At 55.0% G+C, this 16,901-nt stretch overlaps 2 protein-coding genes across 4 annotated transcripts; both read right to left on the bottom strand.

Moving 5' to 3' along the window:
- Nucleotides 1-1,099: 1,099 nt before the first annotated feature.
- Nucleotides 1,100-6,108, bottom strand: LOC141991452 (phospholipase A and acyltransferase 3-like). 2 transcript variants are annotated; one of them, XM_074959757.1, is made up of 4 exons: nt 5,622-6,101; nt 4,173-4,275; nt 2,990-3,258; nt 1,100-1,358 (listed from the first exon to the last, which is right to left on the bottom strand). In XM_074959757.1, the coding sequence occupies exons 1-4, from the start codon at nt 5,634-5,636 to the stop codon at nt 1,257-1,259; spliced, it is 489 nt and encodes a 162-aa protein (XP_074815858.1). In that variant the 5' UTR covers nt 5,637-6,101; the 3' UTR covers nt 1,100-1,256. The 2 variants fall into 2 exon arrangements, with proteins under 2 accessions (XP_074815858.1, XP_074815856.1); XM_074959755.1 differs by lacking the exon at nt 4,173-4,275 and having other exon boundaries at nt 5,622-6,108.
- Nucleotides 6,109-9,680: 3,572 nt separating this feature from the next.
- On the bottom strand, nt 9,681-15,408 carry LOC141991451 (phospholipase A and acyltransferase 3-like). Of its 2 annotated transcripts, XM_074959753.1 has the most exons (6): nt 15,229-15,408; nt 13,956-14,078; nt 12,883-13,004; nt 11,176-11,278; nt 10,608-10,876; nt 9,682-9,988 (listed from the first exon to the last, which is right to left on the bottom strand). In XM_074959753.1, the coding sequence occupies exons 2-6, from the start codon at nt 14,053-14,055 to the stop codon at nt 9,887-9,889; spliced, it is 696 nt and encodes a 231-aa protein (XP_074815854.1). In that variant the 5' UTR covers nt 14,056-14,078; nt 15,229-15,408; the 3' UTR covers nt 9,682-9,886. The 2 variants fall into 2 exon arrangements, with proteins under 2 accessions (XP_074815855.1, XP_074815854.1); XM_074959754.1 differs by lacking the exons at nt 12,883-13,004; nt 13,956-14,078; nt 15,229-15,408 and adding an exon at nt 12,171-12,628 and having other exon boundaries at nt 9,681-9,988.
- Nucleotides 15,409-16,901: the final 1,493 nt, after the last annotated feature.

Here is a 16,901-nt window from a genome sequence, read left to right as displayed (position 1 = left end):
TTCTCTGATGGGTTAGTAGATTAAGGATCTCAACTCATTATCATATCCATCAGTTCATTGCCATGGCCCTCTTGTGGTCGGACATCTGCAGATGTTCCCAGCCTAAAATATCCCCAAAGCTGATGTTAGCTCGGGTTTCTGTGGTTGGCTGCTGTCGTTATGGACAAACTTCCCCTTAAACACTATTCGCAGTTTCCCCAAACTTAGGGGTGACCCTTAGGTCATTTATCTGTGCCACAGTTCACAGGCCTCAAGCCTTGTGGGAACTGCTGAAGTCAGCATCTTACAGGAAACAGGCCTGTAGGTTCCTTGCGGTACTGCTGAATAAAATAAATGCTGAAGCTAGCTCTAGGGGGGGCTACACCAGGAGGCCCCTTCCAGTCATAAGTCCCTATGGCCGGGCCATTATGTGGACTTAGGGGTACCCCACAGCCTGGACTGATTGGTAGGGTTGCCAGCCGGTGTTCGGTTTTTGACCCAGTTTTAAGGGGATCGATTCTATCTACAGTCTGAAGTACTGAGTGGACACCAAATGTCCAGTTACTGTAATCGTCTAGGGCAGAGGCGCAGCTGCCATTGGTGCAGAGCCAGCAGGGGGGTGCAAAAATGGGGTGGCACAGCTCCTTCCCCCGCTTCCCCCCAGCAGGATCAGGCCTGGCGGCATCAGCTGGATCCCAGGATAGAGCAGCACCTGCCAGGCAGGAGAGGGGAGCCTGGGGAGGGGCTGGTCTGCCCCCAGCTGGAGGCAGGCATCTTTGGTTGCACTTTGCCCTGGCCCCTGAGCGAGCGGGATACGGGCCCAGAGGAGCTCCCGCCAGGGTAAGAGAGCGGGGCCTGGCCCCTTGCCGGATGGGGGAGGATCCCTGGTGGGAGCTGCTGTAACGTCCGGTTTTGAGAAATGGGAAAGTTGGCAATCCTACTGATTGGCCCTCGGGCCTACATGACTCAGAGTCACCAAACCAGGAGAGCAGCACATAGACTCAGCACCACAATCCACCCCGCAGGGTGGGTATTTACGGGGATCTGAGTACCATTCCCCACACCCCACATATCTGGGTGAAATTGGCATGAGCAGACAGAGAGGAACGTGTGAGGATAGATTCGTTTATTTTAAATGAGACGTCTAGTCCAGAAAACCTGATGACATACAAAGGACAGGATGATGCTGGCCAGTCCAGCTTGCTCCCCACGAGGAGCCCGCTCTGAGGGCCACTGCAGCAGAGGCTCCAGGCCTTGGGTCCAGAGGGGAGTCGGTGCTATTGGTTCTGACGCCTGGACCTTGTGACCATGACTCCGATGATCCCCAGAGCAGCCAGACCCAGCCCTGCAGCACCCACGGTCAGCATGGTGTCCCTGACCTGCGGCACAGAAAGGGGAGCCGGTCAGCTACCTGCCAGGGAGCCCCGGTCTGGCGACTATGTCCATGCCCACTGAGTTTACAAGGACAGCTGGTGTTCAGCAACCATCTGTGCCGATCAGGCCATCCATTCAGTGGCAGAAAACAGACTGTGTCAGAAAAGCTGGAACAACACCATCACCCTCGACTAGCCGGCCCTGGGCAAGGCAGTGCGCCCCCTGCTGGACACTCACCAGGCTGCTGTGTGTTTTTTACACTCTCCTTTGTCTGGGCAGACTTCAGTCACTGTCCCTTTCCTTGGTCTCTCTGACCCAGTTCCTGGGCACAGACTGTCTGAAGTGGGACCCTGGACCCCAGGTACCTTAGGCCTACAGTGTTCCCCCCGCCCAAAGACACCCCAGCAGCTTATGCCGGTACTTTCCCAGAACCCCACCTGTGGGCAGGGCACTCTGGTTTATAGTTTAATCCTTTGAGACACATGACAGTGGAAGGCAGCAGACACAGACTTGCAGAAGGATTTTTGCAACCATCACTATTCAGACAGCACAAGAGATCTACAGATCCAGGTAGATCCAACACCTATACGCCATTCCCTGCCTCAGTTTCCTCACCACTGGGGCGTTCTTTGTCATGGACATTTAACAGCCCCTGTGCCCAGCAGCACACAGCGGGGCCAGAGCATGGAAAAGCTCAGCATAAGAAGAGAGGCGGGAAAGAGATTCCAGAAGTGGCTTCTCAAAGCAATGGGCTCTAGCCAAGGGGCCAGGCCATTTCAGAACCAGGAGGCTGAGCAGGAAGGCCCTGGCCTCCCTGAACAACACTGACCAGAACCCAAGAGACTCTCGGGAGTGGGCAGGGCTCCGAGGAAGGGGATTGCGTTCAGGTGTTGGGTGCATTTTCCACAGATCTGTAGCGCTCTTGTGCCTCCCAAAAAGGGGGAGAGAGAGTGTGGTTAAGTTCCTTTGCAAAGCATTTGCATTTGCTTTCCTTTGCAAAGCATCCTTGCTTTATCTGCAACACAGTCCCCAAAGGGCTAAATTATAAACCTGGGTGGAGCTACTGGGGTGTGTAGAGAAGCTACAGGGGAGATTGGGGGGGTTAGCAGTAGTTTTAGGGCAGCTGGGCTCAGGAGTCCTACGATCTCAAGGAGGGGTACCTTGGGCATGTGCCAGCAAGGCCAGGACTAGAGGCAGTGACTAGCCGCTGCTTGAAAACACGGGGGATCCAAAAGCTGGGCCCATGCACCAGCCTGGTGACCAGTCCTCCACGAGGAAGGACTAAGCCAGGGCTCTAACAGTTGTGCACAGCACAAGGAGCACCCAGACCCTGAGGGAGATCCGGGCCCTGTTGTGATGGGTGCTGCCCAGACCCTGAGGGAGATCCGGGCCCTGTTGTGATGGGTGCTGCCCAGACCCTGAGGGAGATCCGGGCCCTGTTGTGCCGGGCGCTGCCCAGACCCTGAGGGAGATCCGGGCCCTGTTGTGCCGGGCGCTGCCCAGACCCTGAGGGAGATCCGGGCCCTGTTGTGTCAAGCGTTGCCCAGACCCTGACCAAGTAGGTGCGGCTGGCTTACACCAAGCCCACCCTTCAGGAAGGCAGTGACAAGCACGTGAGAGGGCCACCTGCACGTACCTGGTCGCACATGGGCTGGCCGTAGCGCAGCTTGGTGACGAAGTGCTCGCAGTTCTCGCTGGTGACGCTGTACAGCATCTCCTGGCCCACCAGAGACTCGGCCTCCATAAGGATCTTGCTGACCGGCAGCGGCGAGCACCTCCCGTCATACTTGTTGTTGACTCGGTACCTGTCACCACCAGCAACGTACCGGAGACGGTCCTTCCTCACAATGGCTCGGTCGGTCAGCACGGACATGATGCTGGAGGAGCCAGCTCCTGCGTACTCACCTGGGGGTGCCAATTGTCCAGCTGATCTAACCATCCATATACCACTCTCTATCTATCCCATCCGTACACCCTCTCTATCCATCCCTCTCTATCCATCCATCCATCCCCATACACACCCCCGTCTATCCATTGCTATATGTTCCTATCTATCCACGTCTGTCGATGTATAGAGCTGCATACACCCTCTCTAGCTAGTTATCCATCCATCCCCAGACACACGCCTCTAGCTATCCAGCCATCCTTCCGCATACCTACCCTCTCTCTAGCTCTCAGATTTCCCACAGCTCCTATGCCAGTCGGATCTGTCCCCATCACTGGGTTGGCACACAGCTCCGTGAGAGTACTGTTTCATTCTAGCAGCTGGCATTGGGTTCCCACCATCTTCCTAATGCAGGAGCCAGACTGGCATTGGGTTCCCCTCTCCCGGGTCACAGGATTGAAGAGCCTTGTCCCTGAAGGCAGTGGCTGGGAGTGTGACCCATGCCTACGGGGCAGGCCTGGGGCTGGGGGGCATGTTGGGGCCATCTGAGCGTCACGCAGGCTTGGGCGGGCAGAGGCACAGGGTGATGCTTTCAAAAGCTAGTGATTTTTAGGGGCATCTCCATTTGTGGAAGTGCCTAGCCTGAGACACCCCATCCATCCCCTCAACCCAGTCTCCCCGTGTCCCTCAACCTGCTGCCTGACTCGCCGGGGCTCAGAAACTCAGGCAGTCCCAGTAAATAGAGGCACCCCACAATTACTCATGATAATCCAGGCCAGATTTCCTGCTGGATCACAGTGAACATACCCCCGTCTGGTATGGAGCCCCCTGCCCCCCTCACCGCCTGAGATGCCCAAGACCTCTGCCCTACCCAGGCCAATTCCCGTCCCCCAGGCTCAGCTCCCCTCCTCCCTCATTGAGGGCCATTCCTTACTGGGGGGGGCCAGGTGGATGACGTAACCATTTCCTACATAGAGGGCCCAGTGTTGGTATCCAAAGCGAAAAATCTCTAGCAGGTCCCCAGGGTTTGGTTCCTCCTGCAGGAGTGAGAGCCAAGTGAAACTGAATGCTCAGAGGAAGCCCTGATAGTACCCCCAGACTGGCTGCCCCTGAACCCTCTAACCCTCCAGATGCCCCACAAAACCCCCTCACTGCCTCCCCCTACTAATCCCCCATCAGATCCTCCGTCCATCCTCCCCTCCGCTGCCTCCACCCTGACTGCCGCTAACCCCCCCCGCTCCCCCATCCCCTGCTAATCCCCTCTGCCAGCTTCCCCTACCCCCATTAACCCCACTGGCTCCCCTTGCTACTGAAAACTCCTAGCTCCCACTGCTAATCCTCCAGCTCCCCTGCTAACACCCCCATCTCTCACTTTCCCTCCACCCCGCTGGTGCCTCCCACCCCTCTCTTCCCTGTTAATCTCTCCCACCAGCTCCCCCTATGCCCCACTAACCACCCTCTACTGCCCTCCCCCATCCCCAAGCAGGAACGCCAGGCCAGGCAGAGGAGGACATGGGAGCTGGGGAGAGCTGTCCATCTGACACTATCCAGCTTCCCCCTAGCCAGGGACCTGGGCTCCTCTCTCCGCCCTCAGGAGACACCTGGCATCAGGACTAGCTCCCCTGGGACTCTGAGCCGCTGTCCAGCGGGAGGCCCCCAGCGACCAACTCCCTGCAGCTCCTGTAGGAAACTGCACCCAGAGCAGCCAGCCCAAGCGTTGAGCCAAGCTCACGTGAAGGGGATGTCTGCACGGCAGCTGGCACCATTCCTCCCAGCCTGGAGGTAACTGACACACGCTAACTCCGCTCCAGCGAGCGCGCTAAAAATAGCAACGTGGCCATTGCCGCATGAGCAGTGTCTCGGGATAGCCACCTGCCTCCAAGCCCGCCTGACATCCTGGGTCTTTGCTTGCGTGGCTAGCCTGAGCCACCGCCTGGGCCACAAGGTCCACCCTGCTAGTTTTAGCACGGGTTCTCAAGCAGAGCTGGTGCGTGTCAGGCTCCCCACTGACATCCCGAAGGCAGTGGTTCTCAACCAGGCGTATGTGTACCCCAGAGCTCTTCCAGGGGGGATGTCAACTCAGCTGGATAGTTGCCTAGTTTTACAACAGGCTACACAAAAAGCATTGGCGAAATCAGTGCAAACTAAAATGTCATTCAGACAATGACTTGTTTATTCTGCCCACTCCACAGAGGGCCCCGTGAAGCTAAGTTACAGGCTTCAGCCGGGGGTGGTGGAGCTGAAGCCCAAGCCCCGCCACTGGGAGCTGGAATCAGATTCCTGAAAGGAGAACAGCTGTCTGGAAAGGTTGAGAACCGCTGCCCAAAGGGATCCAGAGCCTTAGAAGCGATTTGGCCATGGCTTTCTGCATGGAGATACTCACAAACAGCGGGGGCATCTCCACAGGTCTGGAAGGCCGAGTGAGTTTCTCTGTGCCACTCCTCTACTCTCTGCGCCGTGATTTCACTTTTGGTTTCCTTTGGCGTTGGAGAACTGGTGTCTGCTGGGAGGTGCCTAATCAGCAGCATAGAGCCAAATAAAGATTGTGACTTTGCTCGTTTAAAAAAAAAAAAAGTGAGGCCCTAATTCATGTTAGCTGTCACACGGTAGTGATGACAAGGCAGTTTGTAGCTTTCACATGAGTTAGCCAGTCAGAGTAAACCCTAGATTCCCCATAGCCTTTGCCCTGACCTGCCAATGCCTGTGAAAACTGCCACCCATTGGCTTTCAGGAGTGCAGAACACAGGCTGCTTCCCTCGTGACCAGGCACCAGGTCTAGACTAGGGGAAATCATCTGTGTGCAGTGCAATCCTGCATTTAAATTGACATGTAACACCTTGTTAACCACAGCCACTTAAACCATTTTAAGGGTGTCAAAACCTAGGCGCTACCATGTTTTTAAGGTATTATACCCCTGCTTCAGGGTTGGGGCTACTGTGTTTTTCAACGCAACTCAGGCCTTGTCTTGCTTAGGAGTTAAAGGTGAGATGTTAAACAGATTTCACTCAATTCTATCGCCAAGACAAAGCCATTGTACTTTAGCATATAATGAGATAATGAGGTTAAAACCATGAGGAGAGCAGGACTGGCTGGTTCAGGGAAGTGGGGAGCAAGATAACGGGGGGAGGGGATCTGTCCCTTCTTAGCCCTTCTCTCACCCATCCCCATGTGTGTGATCAAAGGAAAGAGGTGCACGTGCACCTTGAGAGAACCAGTATGTCTCATTTCAGCAATGAGTTCTGTAGGTTCATAGCGTCACAGAGTTTAAGGTCAGAAGGGACCACGATGAGCTCATCCAGTCCGACTTCCTGCACAGCACAGACTGGAGAATTTCACCACATCCTCCCTGTACTGAGCCCAATAAAGTGTGTTTGATTAAAGCATCTTGCAGGGAGGCATCCAGATTTTATTTGAAGAGGTCAAGAGCTGGAGAATCCACCCCTTCCTCTGGTAAGTGGTTCCAATGGGAAATCGTCTTCCCTGAGAAACACTGATGCCTTGTTTGTCAGTGGAATGTATCTGGCTGTAATTTAGCCTTTGGTTCTCATTCTGTCTTTCTCCACCAGGCTACAGCGTCCTTTTAATACCTGGGCTCTTCACCCCATGAAGTTACTTATTGTGACCCTAAAACACCCCTGTATTCACTCGCTACCCACTATTACAATCATCTTCGTACAAAATAGGGCCTTGTGAGGTATCGTTTGCAAACCAATAACTCACTGAGCATTAATATTCTTGCGTGATGCATGTATGCAGTGGGTAGGAAGAGTTATGAATATTGCAGCGACTATGACTGACGTGTGTTTAAAGCAGGCACAGCAGGGGGGATCGATAAATAAAGGAATGTGGGTTTAACCTAATTTTAAACATAAGCTGTAAACAGCCATCAAACTAACAAAGGGGAGATCGCAAGAAACAGACCAATCTGCATTTTAGCCAGCACCAGTGGGGAAAGAAAAAGCAGGGTGCCTTCACCACCAGCAGACTCCATGCTGCCTTCCTCACAGCTTCACTACGTTTTATTTTGAGGTGTAAACTTAAAAAGAATCATTCTCAAAGGTTCACTAGACTGTAAGAGAAAGGGACAGAAAACACCTAACCCTAGTTCCAAGTACCCCACCCACAGGAACACAAACCCTAGGCCGGGAGCCCTACCCATAGCCACCCAAACCCTAGTTCCAAAACCCCACCCATAGGAACACAAACCCTAGGCCAGGAGCCCTATCCATAGCAACCCAAACCCTAGTTCCAAAACCCCACCCATAGGCACACAAACCCTAGGCCAGGAGCCTTACCCATAGCAACCCACACCCTACTTCCAAAACCCCACCCATAGGCACACAAACCCTAGGCCGGGAGCCTTACCCATAGCAACCCAAACCCTAGTTCCAAAACCCCACCCATAGGAACACAAACCCTAGGCCAGGAGCCCTATCCATAGCAACCCAAACCCTAGTTCCAAAACCCCACCCATAGGCACACAAACCCTAGGCCAGGAGCCTTACCCATAGCAACCCACACCCTAGTTCCAAAACCCCACCCGTAGGAACACAAACCCTAGGCCGGGAGCCTTACCCATAGCAACCCTAACCCTAGCTACAAGTACCCCACCCAAAGGACCCTTAACGCTAGGCGGGGAGCCCTACCCAGCGGAACTCTAACCCAAGGGCGGGGTACCCTACCCATAGGAACCCTTACCCTAGCTCCAAGTACCCTACCCATAGGAACCCTGAGGGTACTTGGAGCTAGGGCTAGGTTTCCTATGGGTAGGGCTCCCCGCCCTAGCATTAGGATTGCTATGGGTAGGGTACTAGGGTTGGGGTTCCTATTGGTAGGGCCCAAGTTTTCTCTTTCACCTAAGAAGACAAAAGAATCAGCACTTTGGGGCTTGTGGAGAAGATCTTGCCCCCTGGGGATGTCAGCCACCACGCTGCTGGAAGAGTGGGGGTGAGAAAAGCCATCCTGAACAACGCTAGATCAAGTTTTTGACTTTTAGATGCGTTTTCACTTTTATTGGCTTGTAGCCATTGGCATTTGTCTCTTTAAAGGAGCAAATGGATCTTATAATTCCTCTGGATGATGCAGGAGAGGGGGGGACATTTCAGAGCAGATGGGTTTGGGAAGGTTTGTGACTGGGGTGTTTGTTGGAGTCACCTGCTAACATCAACCAAGGCTGGTAAGACAAGCTCGTGTCTGTGATAACTCCTGGCAGGCTGTTGAGTCAAAGTGGTTGAATCTGAGCTGCACGGCTTACAGAACATGGAGTGCTGGCTGCAGGCTATGTGTGTGTCCTATGCAGGCAGCCACAAGTAGCAGAAGCTTTCTGGGGCCCCCAGGGGTATATTATAAGCAGTGACAGAGCCTCTCACTGGTCTGAATTGCACCCCACAATGAGACACACACCCTGTGATCAAGTCATCCCTTGATCCGCCTTTAGAGACGGTGAACAGATTGAGTTGCCGAGATCTCTCACTGCTAGGTATTTTTCTCCAACCCTCAAATAATTTCTCTCGCTCTTTTCTGCATCCTCTCCAATATTTCAATGTCCTTTTTAAAATATGCACCCCAGAACTGAATGCAGCTTTCCAGGGTTGGTCTCTCCAAGGCCATATTCACAGATAAAACCACCACCTCGCTCCTACTCACTGCCCCCCGGTTATGTACCCAAGGTACCGACATCCAACACAAAGTGCATACCTACCATCCAGGTGTTATTAGGGAAAATTAGTTACATCAGAAATACAGAATCCAGACGCTGAGGCTAGTGAGGATCACTTACACTGGAGAGAGTCATTTCTATGGTTTATATTACAGCAACGACCAGAGGGCCTGACCACGGTAAGGGCCCACACCCTGACCGGGATCAGGGCTGTATTGTGCCAGGTGTGCTGTGTTCATTTTGTCTATTTAGACTGTAAACTCTTCAGGGCAGGGGCCGGCTGTGATGATTCAGGGAATCTGTATGTATGGCTTAAGACTTCTGTTTGACAGGGGGTGTTCTCTGCATGTGTCGGTGTCAGCTTCTTTACTGTCTCTGTTGTCCTGTGACCTCCCATTGGGCTGAAACCCCCACAGCTGGTGGCAAAGGGCTGGTAAGGGAGCATCACTGGCTAAGTGCACAACCTTTGAAACAGACCCGCTCTAAACATCAGGCTAGCTCTGAGTCAGCTGAACTGGTTTATCAGGGCGAGGTCGCCTGGCAACAAAGTCACCCGGCTGTGGGCTGGGATCACCTGGACAGGCTGAGGAGGGTGTCACCTGACCAGAGGGACTGGGAGGTTATAAAGAAGCCAATCCAGCAGTGGGCGTCAGAGCCCCCTGAACTCCCCAGCAAACCCATCCACCTTCACAAATTCTGCCCAGTGGGAGCACTAAGACCCCAGCATGGGCCGGCTCCCCCACTTGGTTGAATCCACCACACACCCCACCACCACACAGGCCACGATCCAGGTGACTTTGTACCAATCTCCTGGTTTTATTCTTGTGCTGATGCCGGCAGGGGATGGGGAGGGTGTTTGCCCGAAAGAGGGGACAGAGCAACACAAATGAAGCTCCCACCACACCCCCAAAACGGCTGCAAAGTCTCTTCTGCTTGGATCAAAAAAAACAACCAAAAAACCCCAAACCCCTCTGATCCATTCAAGTCCGTTACTGGTTCTGGCGTCTTCTCCTTTGAACTGCAACCCCAAGGAGGCCCAGAGCAGCCAGCCCCAGCCCAGCAACGCTCACCCCCACCAGGACATCCCGCACCTGTAGGACAAGAGAGGAAGGGGATCAGGAGGAAGGGACAGACAGGCTGATGAATGATGGCAATGGTGCCTAGTGGCTAGAGCACAGGACTGGGAATCAGGACCCCAGTGTTCTATTCTCAGCTCTGTTAGGTGAGTCACTTCCCCCGTTCCGTGCCTCAGTTTCCCCATCTGTAAAATGGGGGTGATGATACTGACCTAGTTTGTAAAGCACATTGAGCTCTGCAGATGAAAAGCACCTGGAAGAGTGAGGGATGATGTTTGCAGAGCATTAGGGGTCTGCAATGCCATCTGGACCAATTACACCAAGTTATACTGGATGCTAAATTGCCCCAGTGCAAAGCAAGGAGGGACCAGTGTGGGATCCTGATCTCAGCCCTGGGCCCCTCAATCCCAAATGCTCCCCATCCCAGCGTCCTTTGCCTCTTACCCCCAAGTTAGGGTCATTACAAATGGGGAAACAGGCAGAGGGGGGGGGGAATGCTCAGGGAGCTGAGTAGAGAATTCAAAAGGCCTGACTCACAGGTCTTTCTGCTCTAGCCACTAGACCCCTCAACCCTCCCAGAGCTGGGGGAGAACCCAGGCATCCTGTCAGGATGACAGGGAGCCAGCCCCCACACCTGGTCACTCCTGGCCACGCCGTATCTCAGCTCAGTGACGAAGTGCTCGCAGTTCTCACTGGTCACTTTGTAGAGCATCTCCTGGCCCACCAGCTGCTCGGCGGCCCGCACGATCTTCCCTGATGGCAGCGGGGGGAACTTCCTGTCATGCTTGTTGTTAACTCGGTAGCGGTGCTTCCCTACCACATCCAGGAGACGCTCCTTCTTCACTAGGGCCTTGTTGGTCAGCGTGGACATCAGGCTGGCAAAGCCCGCCCCAGGTATCTCACCTTGGGATGAGAGAGAGACACTGTGAAGGGTAGCTGGGAATGGAACCCAGGAATGCCAATTCCTACCCCCCCTCACTCTAACCACTGGGCCCCACTCCCCATCCAGAACTGGGGCTAAAGCACAGGTATCCTGACTCCCAGCCCCCCTGCTCTAACCATTAAGCCCCCTTCCCCCCGGATTCTATTCTTGTCTCAAGTCGCCCTGCTCCATCGAGCAGAGTGGTAGCACTTTGCACTGGTGTGAACAGTGGCGTAAGGGAGCTGGGCAATGGTGAAATCAGGCCCATCTGCTGCCTTACTGGGGGGGGCCAGGTGAACAACGTAGCCGTCTCCCACGTAGATGACCCAGTGCTGGTATCCGAAGCGGAAGATCTCAATCATGTCCCCCAGTTCCAGCTCCGCCTGCAGGGGAGGAAATGGGGGAGGGATGTTATGGTCAGGCCTGGCAAAGATGCACAATGTGGCGGGATGTCCTGCATGATTCATACAGTAGTTCACAGTCTCACAATGCAAAGGATGGAGGGTGTGAGGCCAGACTGTTGAAATGGTGAGAAAATTCAGGCAGAGGCTGAAAACGTGCCATTCACTGCAAAAAGCAACACCACCATGTGGGCACACTCGGGCAGGGAGAAGTTAGAACACAGGGAACCCCGTAAGAAGGCTTCCGGATGCTGTAAAGGGATACCACCCAATTCCCATCCACTACTCTGGTTTCTCTTCAGAGCAGCGGGGTTTAGCGGATAGAGCACTGGATTGGGATCAGGAGACCTAACTTCTATTCCCAGTTTGGCTGTTGGCCTGCAGGGTGACCTTGGGTGAGTCACTTCCCTGCTCTGTACCTCAGTTTCCCCATTTGTATAATGCGGCTGATGATATTGACCTCCTTTGTAAAGCATTTTGAGAGCCAGGGATGAAATGTGCTATGTAAGAGCTAGGTGGTCTTATATTATTATTACATCAGCCTCGGTGGGGGGAATATTGTGCCTTATCTCCTTTTCCAACACGTTGGATCAAAGCTTCCAGGCTGGAGTGGCCGCGGTTTCCAGCCTCTGGAGCCTGGCTCCCAAACCAGGGCCTCCTAGCAGTGGGAGAGACACACAATGGGCTAAAGTGCTGAGGTTGGAGAAATGCCAGAGAGCCGAGGAGAAAGGGAAAAACATGCACAAGTGCAGCAAAATGGGAGCCAGCGGGCCCCAGGCTGCACGACACGTGGCAAGGCCATTCCAGACCCAGTCTGAACTGCGGGGGGGGGGGGGGGGGGGTGGGGGGAGGCCAAGTCAACAACTCATCTAACCTTTCTTAAGACCTTTCCACTGCGCATCTTTCCTGTTCCGGGTTTGGCTGCCATCCAGACTCAGGGAGCCGCTGGTCGCTTTCCAGGGGAGGCTGGGTGGTCTAATGGGTAGCGAACTGGCTAAGACTCAAGACACCTGGTTCCTTGCCCCAGCTTTGCCATGAACAGGTCTCTGACTTTGTTTCCCCTCCTTTGTCTGTTTTTATTATAAATTCTTTGGGGGTAGAGGCTGTCTCTCAGCTGGGATCCTGTGCAAAGCCTAATCCTAATCTGATCTCATTCAGGACTGAGGAGTCAGGCACTGCAGAGACCCGTCACTGAGATCAAGGCCCCCATTGTGTGCCAGGCAGTGTGCAGACCTCAGCAGAGATCAGGGTTCTGTACAGCACAACAGACCCTGAACCGAGGGGCAGGGAGGAGAGGGGAAGGTACCGGCGGAAGTAGCAGAAAGACCCCTACTGCCATTGATTTTACAGGGCAGGCACCCAGATGCTACAGTGCTGGGCAGCAGGATAAAACCCAAAGCTCAACAGATAGCTAGGGCCCAATTAATTATGAGTGATCAGTAGTACTGATTATTCCTACTGTGGTAGCATCCTGGATCCCCAGGCACAGAGCTGGACCCAGGGCGCCGGGCACTGCACAGACACAGTGAGAGCATGGTGGGCACTGCACATCTTGCCTGGGCCCCGTTTGCGCCTACAATGCTCACAATGGCAGGGAATGTTTTCAAGGAGCCGCGGGCCTCTGTTTTCAGGCTTCTTTTCATCTCGTCGTCTGCAGGTCTTAGGGTCTCGAAGGCAGACTGCGCAGAGCCACAGCTCACTGATGCATCTACAGAGACAGAGAGGTGGGTGCTGAGGCCGGGCTGCGGCCCATGGGTGTAGGGAGCTGGGTGGGGGCTCAGCCTAGTCATGACAGGCGAGCCCATCACAATGGGGTTACCTTGGTGGCAGGTCACAGGACTGAATGATCCATGCAGGCTGCTGCCTGCCCCAGATCTCACTGATGTAGGGGAAGACACCTGCAGGGCAGATTCAGGGAAGTCTGGTATTCACTGTCCCTAGCAGCAGGGTTAGGACAGTCCGGCCAGATCCCCAGTCATCCAAAGAAATCACCCCCTGGTAATGGGAGCTGGGATGAATTAACATGGGGGGACTGTACCCTCCCTCCTTTATCTGGTTGAGGCAGCTGATCCCTGACATGCTGGGATAGAGCCTCACCTTGGATGAGGGGAGTCTCTCCCATGGTCTCCACTGTACATACACGGTCTGGCTCTCAGCAGTCGGGCAGGAATGGGGGGACACAGATGAGGCTTTAAGTCCCCTCTGCACTTCCCATATTCTTACCCCCCACTTCCTAATGTGGGGTAGAGCAGCCTTGAGGCTGCTGTAATTTACACTTGGCTTCCTAGAGCTTGGAGAAGAGCCACACCCTCAATCCATGCCCTACAACAGGGGTCAGGGGCTGGTCACGAGTCCAGAGAGCAGTCACGTGCTAGCCAAGGGGGTGTTTCTTGGGCTGGGGGGGGGGGAGTCATGTCCACTTCCCCCATTTACATGGACAGAATGGGCGATGGGAGCCATCTGAGCCCTCACTGTGCAGCTCTTTGAGCCCCTGGGGAGACTCTTGGCTGGTTCCCCCCGTCCCCTGCATTGTGCCTCACATCACCAGTCATGCAAATGTGACACACACGTCCAGCTGCACTGTACACTCGGATTGTGGGAGTGTGGAATCAGGCTACACCCACCCCCACCCCCCTTTGCACCTCCCACTGCTACTTACCCAAGGCCGCTGTGACACACACTCCAGGCAGCGCTTCAGGCTCGCTTTGCCCCAGTGTGCGCGGGGGGCTGGGGAGGATCTGTCTCTCTATCGGCTCCATGAGCCCCAGACGCTTTCCCTTGCCTGGTGTGAAAGAGGAGAGAACAGTGGCCCGAATAACCAATCACCAGCCCAGCCACCAGCTCAGGCACCACCACCCTTCGAGACAACTATTTCCAGGCTACAGCCAGCAGCCCCAGCCCTTCCCAGCAAGGATGGATAACTCCCAGCTTGAGCACCTGTTGCGGGGCAAGGAAATGATCTTTCCCCCGGCAACAAGTTCACAAATGGGTCAGGGCCAGACAGGAACAGGTGCTAGGGGCAAGGAAAGGAGGATGCTGGGAGTCCAGGGGGCAGGTGCTGGAGGGTGGGGCACTGGGAGCCCAGTGGGGATTGGATCCCAGGGCAGAGGGTGCAGGGCATTGGGAGCCTGGGGGGAGTGAATCCCTGCTATTGAGGGGAGTGCTGAGAGCCCAGGAGAGAGCTGGTCCCAGTGGTGGGGGGGCAAGTCCCAGAGGCAAGGGGGGCGTGTCTCCAAGAGCCTGGGGGGAGTAGATCCAAGGGATGTGAGGACCACTGGGAGCCTGGGAGGGGAGGCTGGGAGCCCCGGGACGGAGCAGATCTACGGGATGAGGAGCACTGGGAGTCCAGGAGGGCAGGCTGGGAGCCCGGGGACGGAGCAGATCCAAGGGATGAGGAGCACTGGGAGCCCAGGAGTGGGAGGCTGGGAGCCCGGGGACGGAGCAGATCCAAGGGGTGAGGAGCACTGGGAGCCCAGGAGCAGGAGGCTGGGAGCCCGGCGGCGGAGTAGATCCAAGGGGTAAGGAGCACTGGGAGCCCGGGAGGGGGAGGCTGGGAGCCCGGGGACGGAGCAGATCCAAGGGGTGAGGAGCACTGGGAACCCAGGAGCGGGAGGCTGGGAGCCCGGGGACGGAGCTGATCCACGGGGTGAGGAGCACTGGGAACCCGGGAGGGGGAGGCTGGGAGCCCGGGGACGGAGCAGATCCAAGGGGTGAGGAGCACTGGGAGCCCGGGGACGGAGCAGATCCAAGGGGTGAGGAGCACTGGGAGCCCGGGGACGGAGCAGATCCAAGGGGTGAGGAGCACTGGGAGCCCGGGAGCGGGAGGCTGGGAGCCGCGGGGAGGTAGGTCCCAGGGCAGCAGGGACGGATACCGGGGCGCGGGGAGGAGGGGACGGGCCACAGGTACACTTTCAGGCAAGCCCGCGACAAACCTCTCCTGCGGGGCGGGCGGCAGAGGGTCCCGAGCCCAGCGCTCTGCTCCAGGGGTGCGGCATGAGGCCGAGGGCTGCAGCGGGGCGAACGCAGCAGGGATCCGGGCTGAAGCCTGTCACCAGCGCAGGGCGAGGTCACGCTGGCTCCGCCCAGCACGGCGCTGGGCCCTGTTGGATGATGCCCGCGGGCCAGGCTGGGGGAGGGAGCAGGGCAGCCGGCTGGCGTCCCCCGGGGGCAGGACGGTCCGCCCCCTCTCCCCCTTGGAGCCAATCACGAGAGACGCGTTAGTCAGACACAAGCCATGGGGCTCAGGACAGGGCAACCTGGGTGAGGCTCAGGCCTGGGTCAGACTAGATGGTCTCATGGTCCCATCTGGATTTAAATTATAGGGACGCAACGCCAGGCTCACATTGCACAGCTGTAAAGGACAGGGACACTTGGAGCCAGGGAACCTCCCCGCCCCTGGCCTCCCTGGGCATTGCAGGAGTCTGGGGTAAAATTGTTATTCTAATCACCCCCACATGCAATGGGGGCCTTCAGGCACTGAGGGGAAAAGGAACAGCAGAGATTCCAGGAAAGGCCAGTCTGGGCTTCCCTAGTCATTTTTACATCAAAGGTGCCCTGCTACTATGGTGATGGGCAGCCATAGCCCCCCTGCATACACTGAATTCATGGACTAAATGACCCCCACATTGTTTGATCCCTGGCTTTTTCAGGCCAGAAGATCATTTTGCCTGACTTCCTGCACAGCACAGATCAAAGAACTTCACCCAGGGATTTCAACATCAAGGCCTACCCATAGCTTTTAAAGAGCTCTAGTCTTGATTTAAACACTCCATGAGATGGAAACTCCACCATGTCCCAAGAGACACCAATGGTTAATTACAGCCAATCTTTTTTTAAAAAAAAAAACTTATTTCTAGCCTGAATTTGTCTAACATCAGCTTCTGCATCTGCTTAGAATACCAATCCCTAGATCATCTCGAGCACTTTTTATCCATAGATCTCAAAGCACTTTACTCAGGTCAGTCTCATTATCCCTATTTCACAGATGGAAAAACAAGGAGACAGTGACTAGCTCACCAAGCAGGCTAGTGGCAAAACCTGGCCTAGAAAGCAGATATCCTGCCTTCCAGTCCAGCGCTCTATCCACTAGGCCACATTGGTCCTTTGTGCCTCAGTGGCCCCATCTGTAAAATGGGAATAGGGCATTCTGCCTCACAGAGTGCCAATAAGCTAAAATATGCTGTTTATGAGGTGCTCAGCTGCTACTGTATGAATAGAAGCAAGCATTAGCTTGACACCGTGGCCTCACCACGCTGCACCCTGCTGAAAGAAGTAACACAGAGCTGGTCATGTGATGTCCTGACAGGCCTTACTGGAAACTGAATGATGACATTGCAGAGCTAAGAACTGAAGGGGCCTGGCTTTATTGGTACACTCTCAGAGAACAGTGTCTTTTCTTTTAACATCTGGAGAAGGCACTCCCGCCCCCCCGAAAGCTTTTCATGTGACCAGTTTGAAGCCATAGGTAATTCTTACACTGGGACAGGAATTTTCCAAAACTAGCACAATGGGGGAAAATCTGACCAGCATAATCATCCATCCACCCCAAAAGAATCTTGATGCCAGTTGGTCCGTCTTAGCTAAGTTTCACTCCAACCTTCTTCAA

The sequence above is a fragment of the Natator depressus genome, chromosome 7 (genome assembly GCF_965152275.1).
Source record: "Natator depressus isolate rNatDep1 chromosome 7, rNatDep2.hap1, whole genome shotgun sequence".
NCBI classification, from domain to species: Eukaryota; Metazoa; Chordata; order Testudines; family Cheloniidae; genus Natator; species Natator depressus.
The sequence above is the reverse complement of the archived record's forward strand: the minus strand, read 5'-3'. Positions and strand labels throughout refer to the sequence as shown.

Bases quoted from the DNA above. Each gene is read 5' to 3' on its own strand.
- LOC141991451 (XM_074959753.1), bottom strand. From the start codon at position 14,055: ATGGAGCCGATAGAGAGACAGATCCTCCCCAGCCCCCCGCGCACACTG. The intron at 11,279-12,882 runs GTGAGCATTGTA...CCTCCCCTGCAG, and splicing joins TGAAAACATTCCCTGCCATT to GCGGAGCTGGAACTGGGGGA. The intron at 10,877-11,175 runs GTAAGGCAGCAG...TCTCATCCCAAG, and splicing joins TGTTCACCTGGCCCCCCCCA to GTGAGATACCTGGGGCGGGC.
- LOC141991452 (XM_074959755.1), bottom strand. From the start codon at position 5,766: ATGCTGCTGATTAGGCACCTCCCAGCAGACACCAGTTCTCCAACGCCA. The intron at 3,259-5,621 runs GTGAGTATCTCC...TGGCACCCCCAG, and splicing joins TGGAGATGCCCCCGCTGTTT to GTGAGTACGCAGGAGCTGGC. The intron at 1,359-2,989 runs GTACGTGCAGGT...TCTGTGCCGCAG, and splicing joins GCCAGCCCATGTGCGACCAG to GTCAGGGACACCATGCTGAC.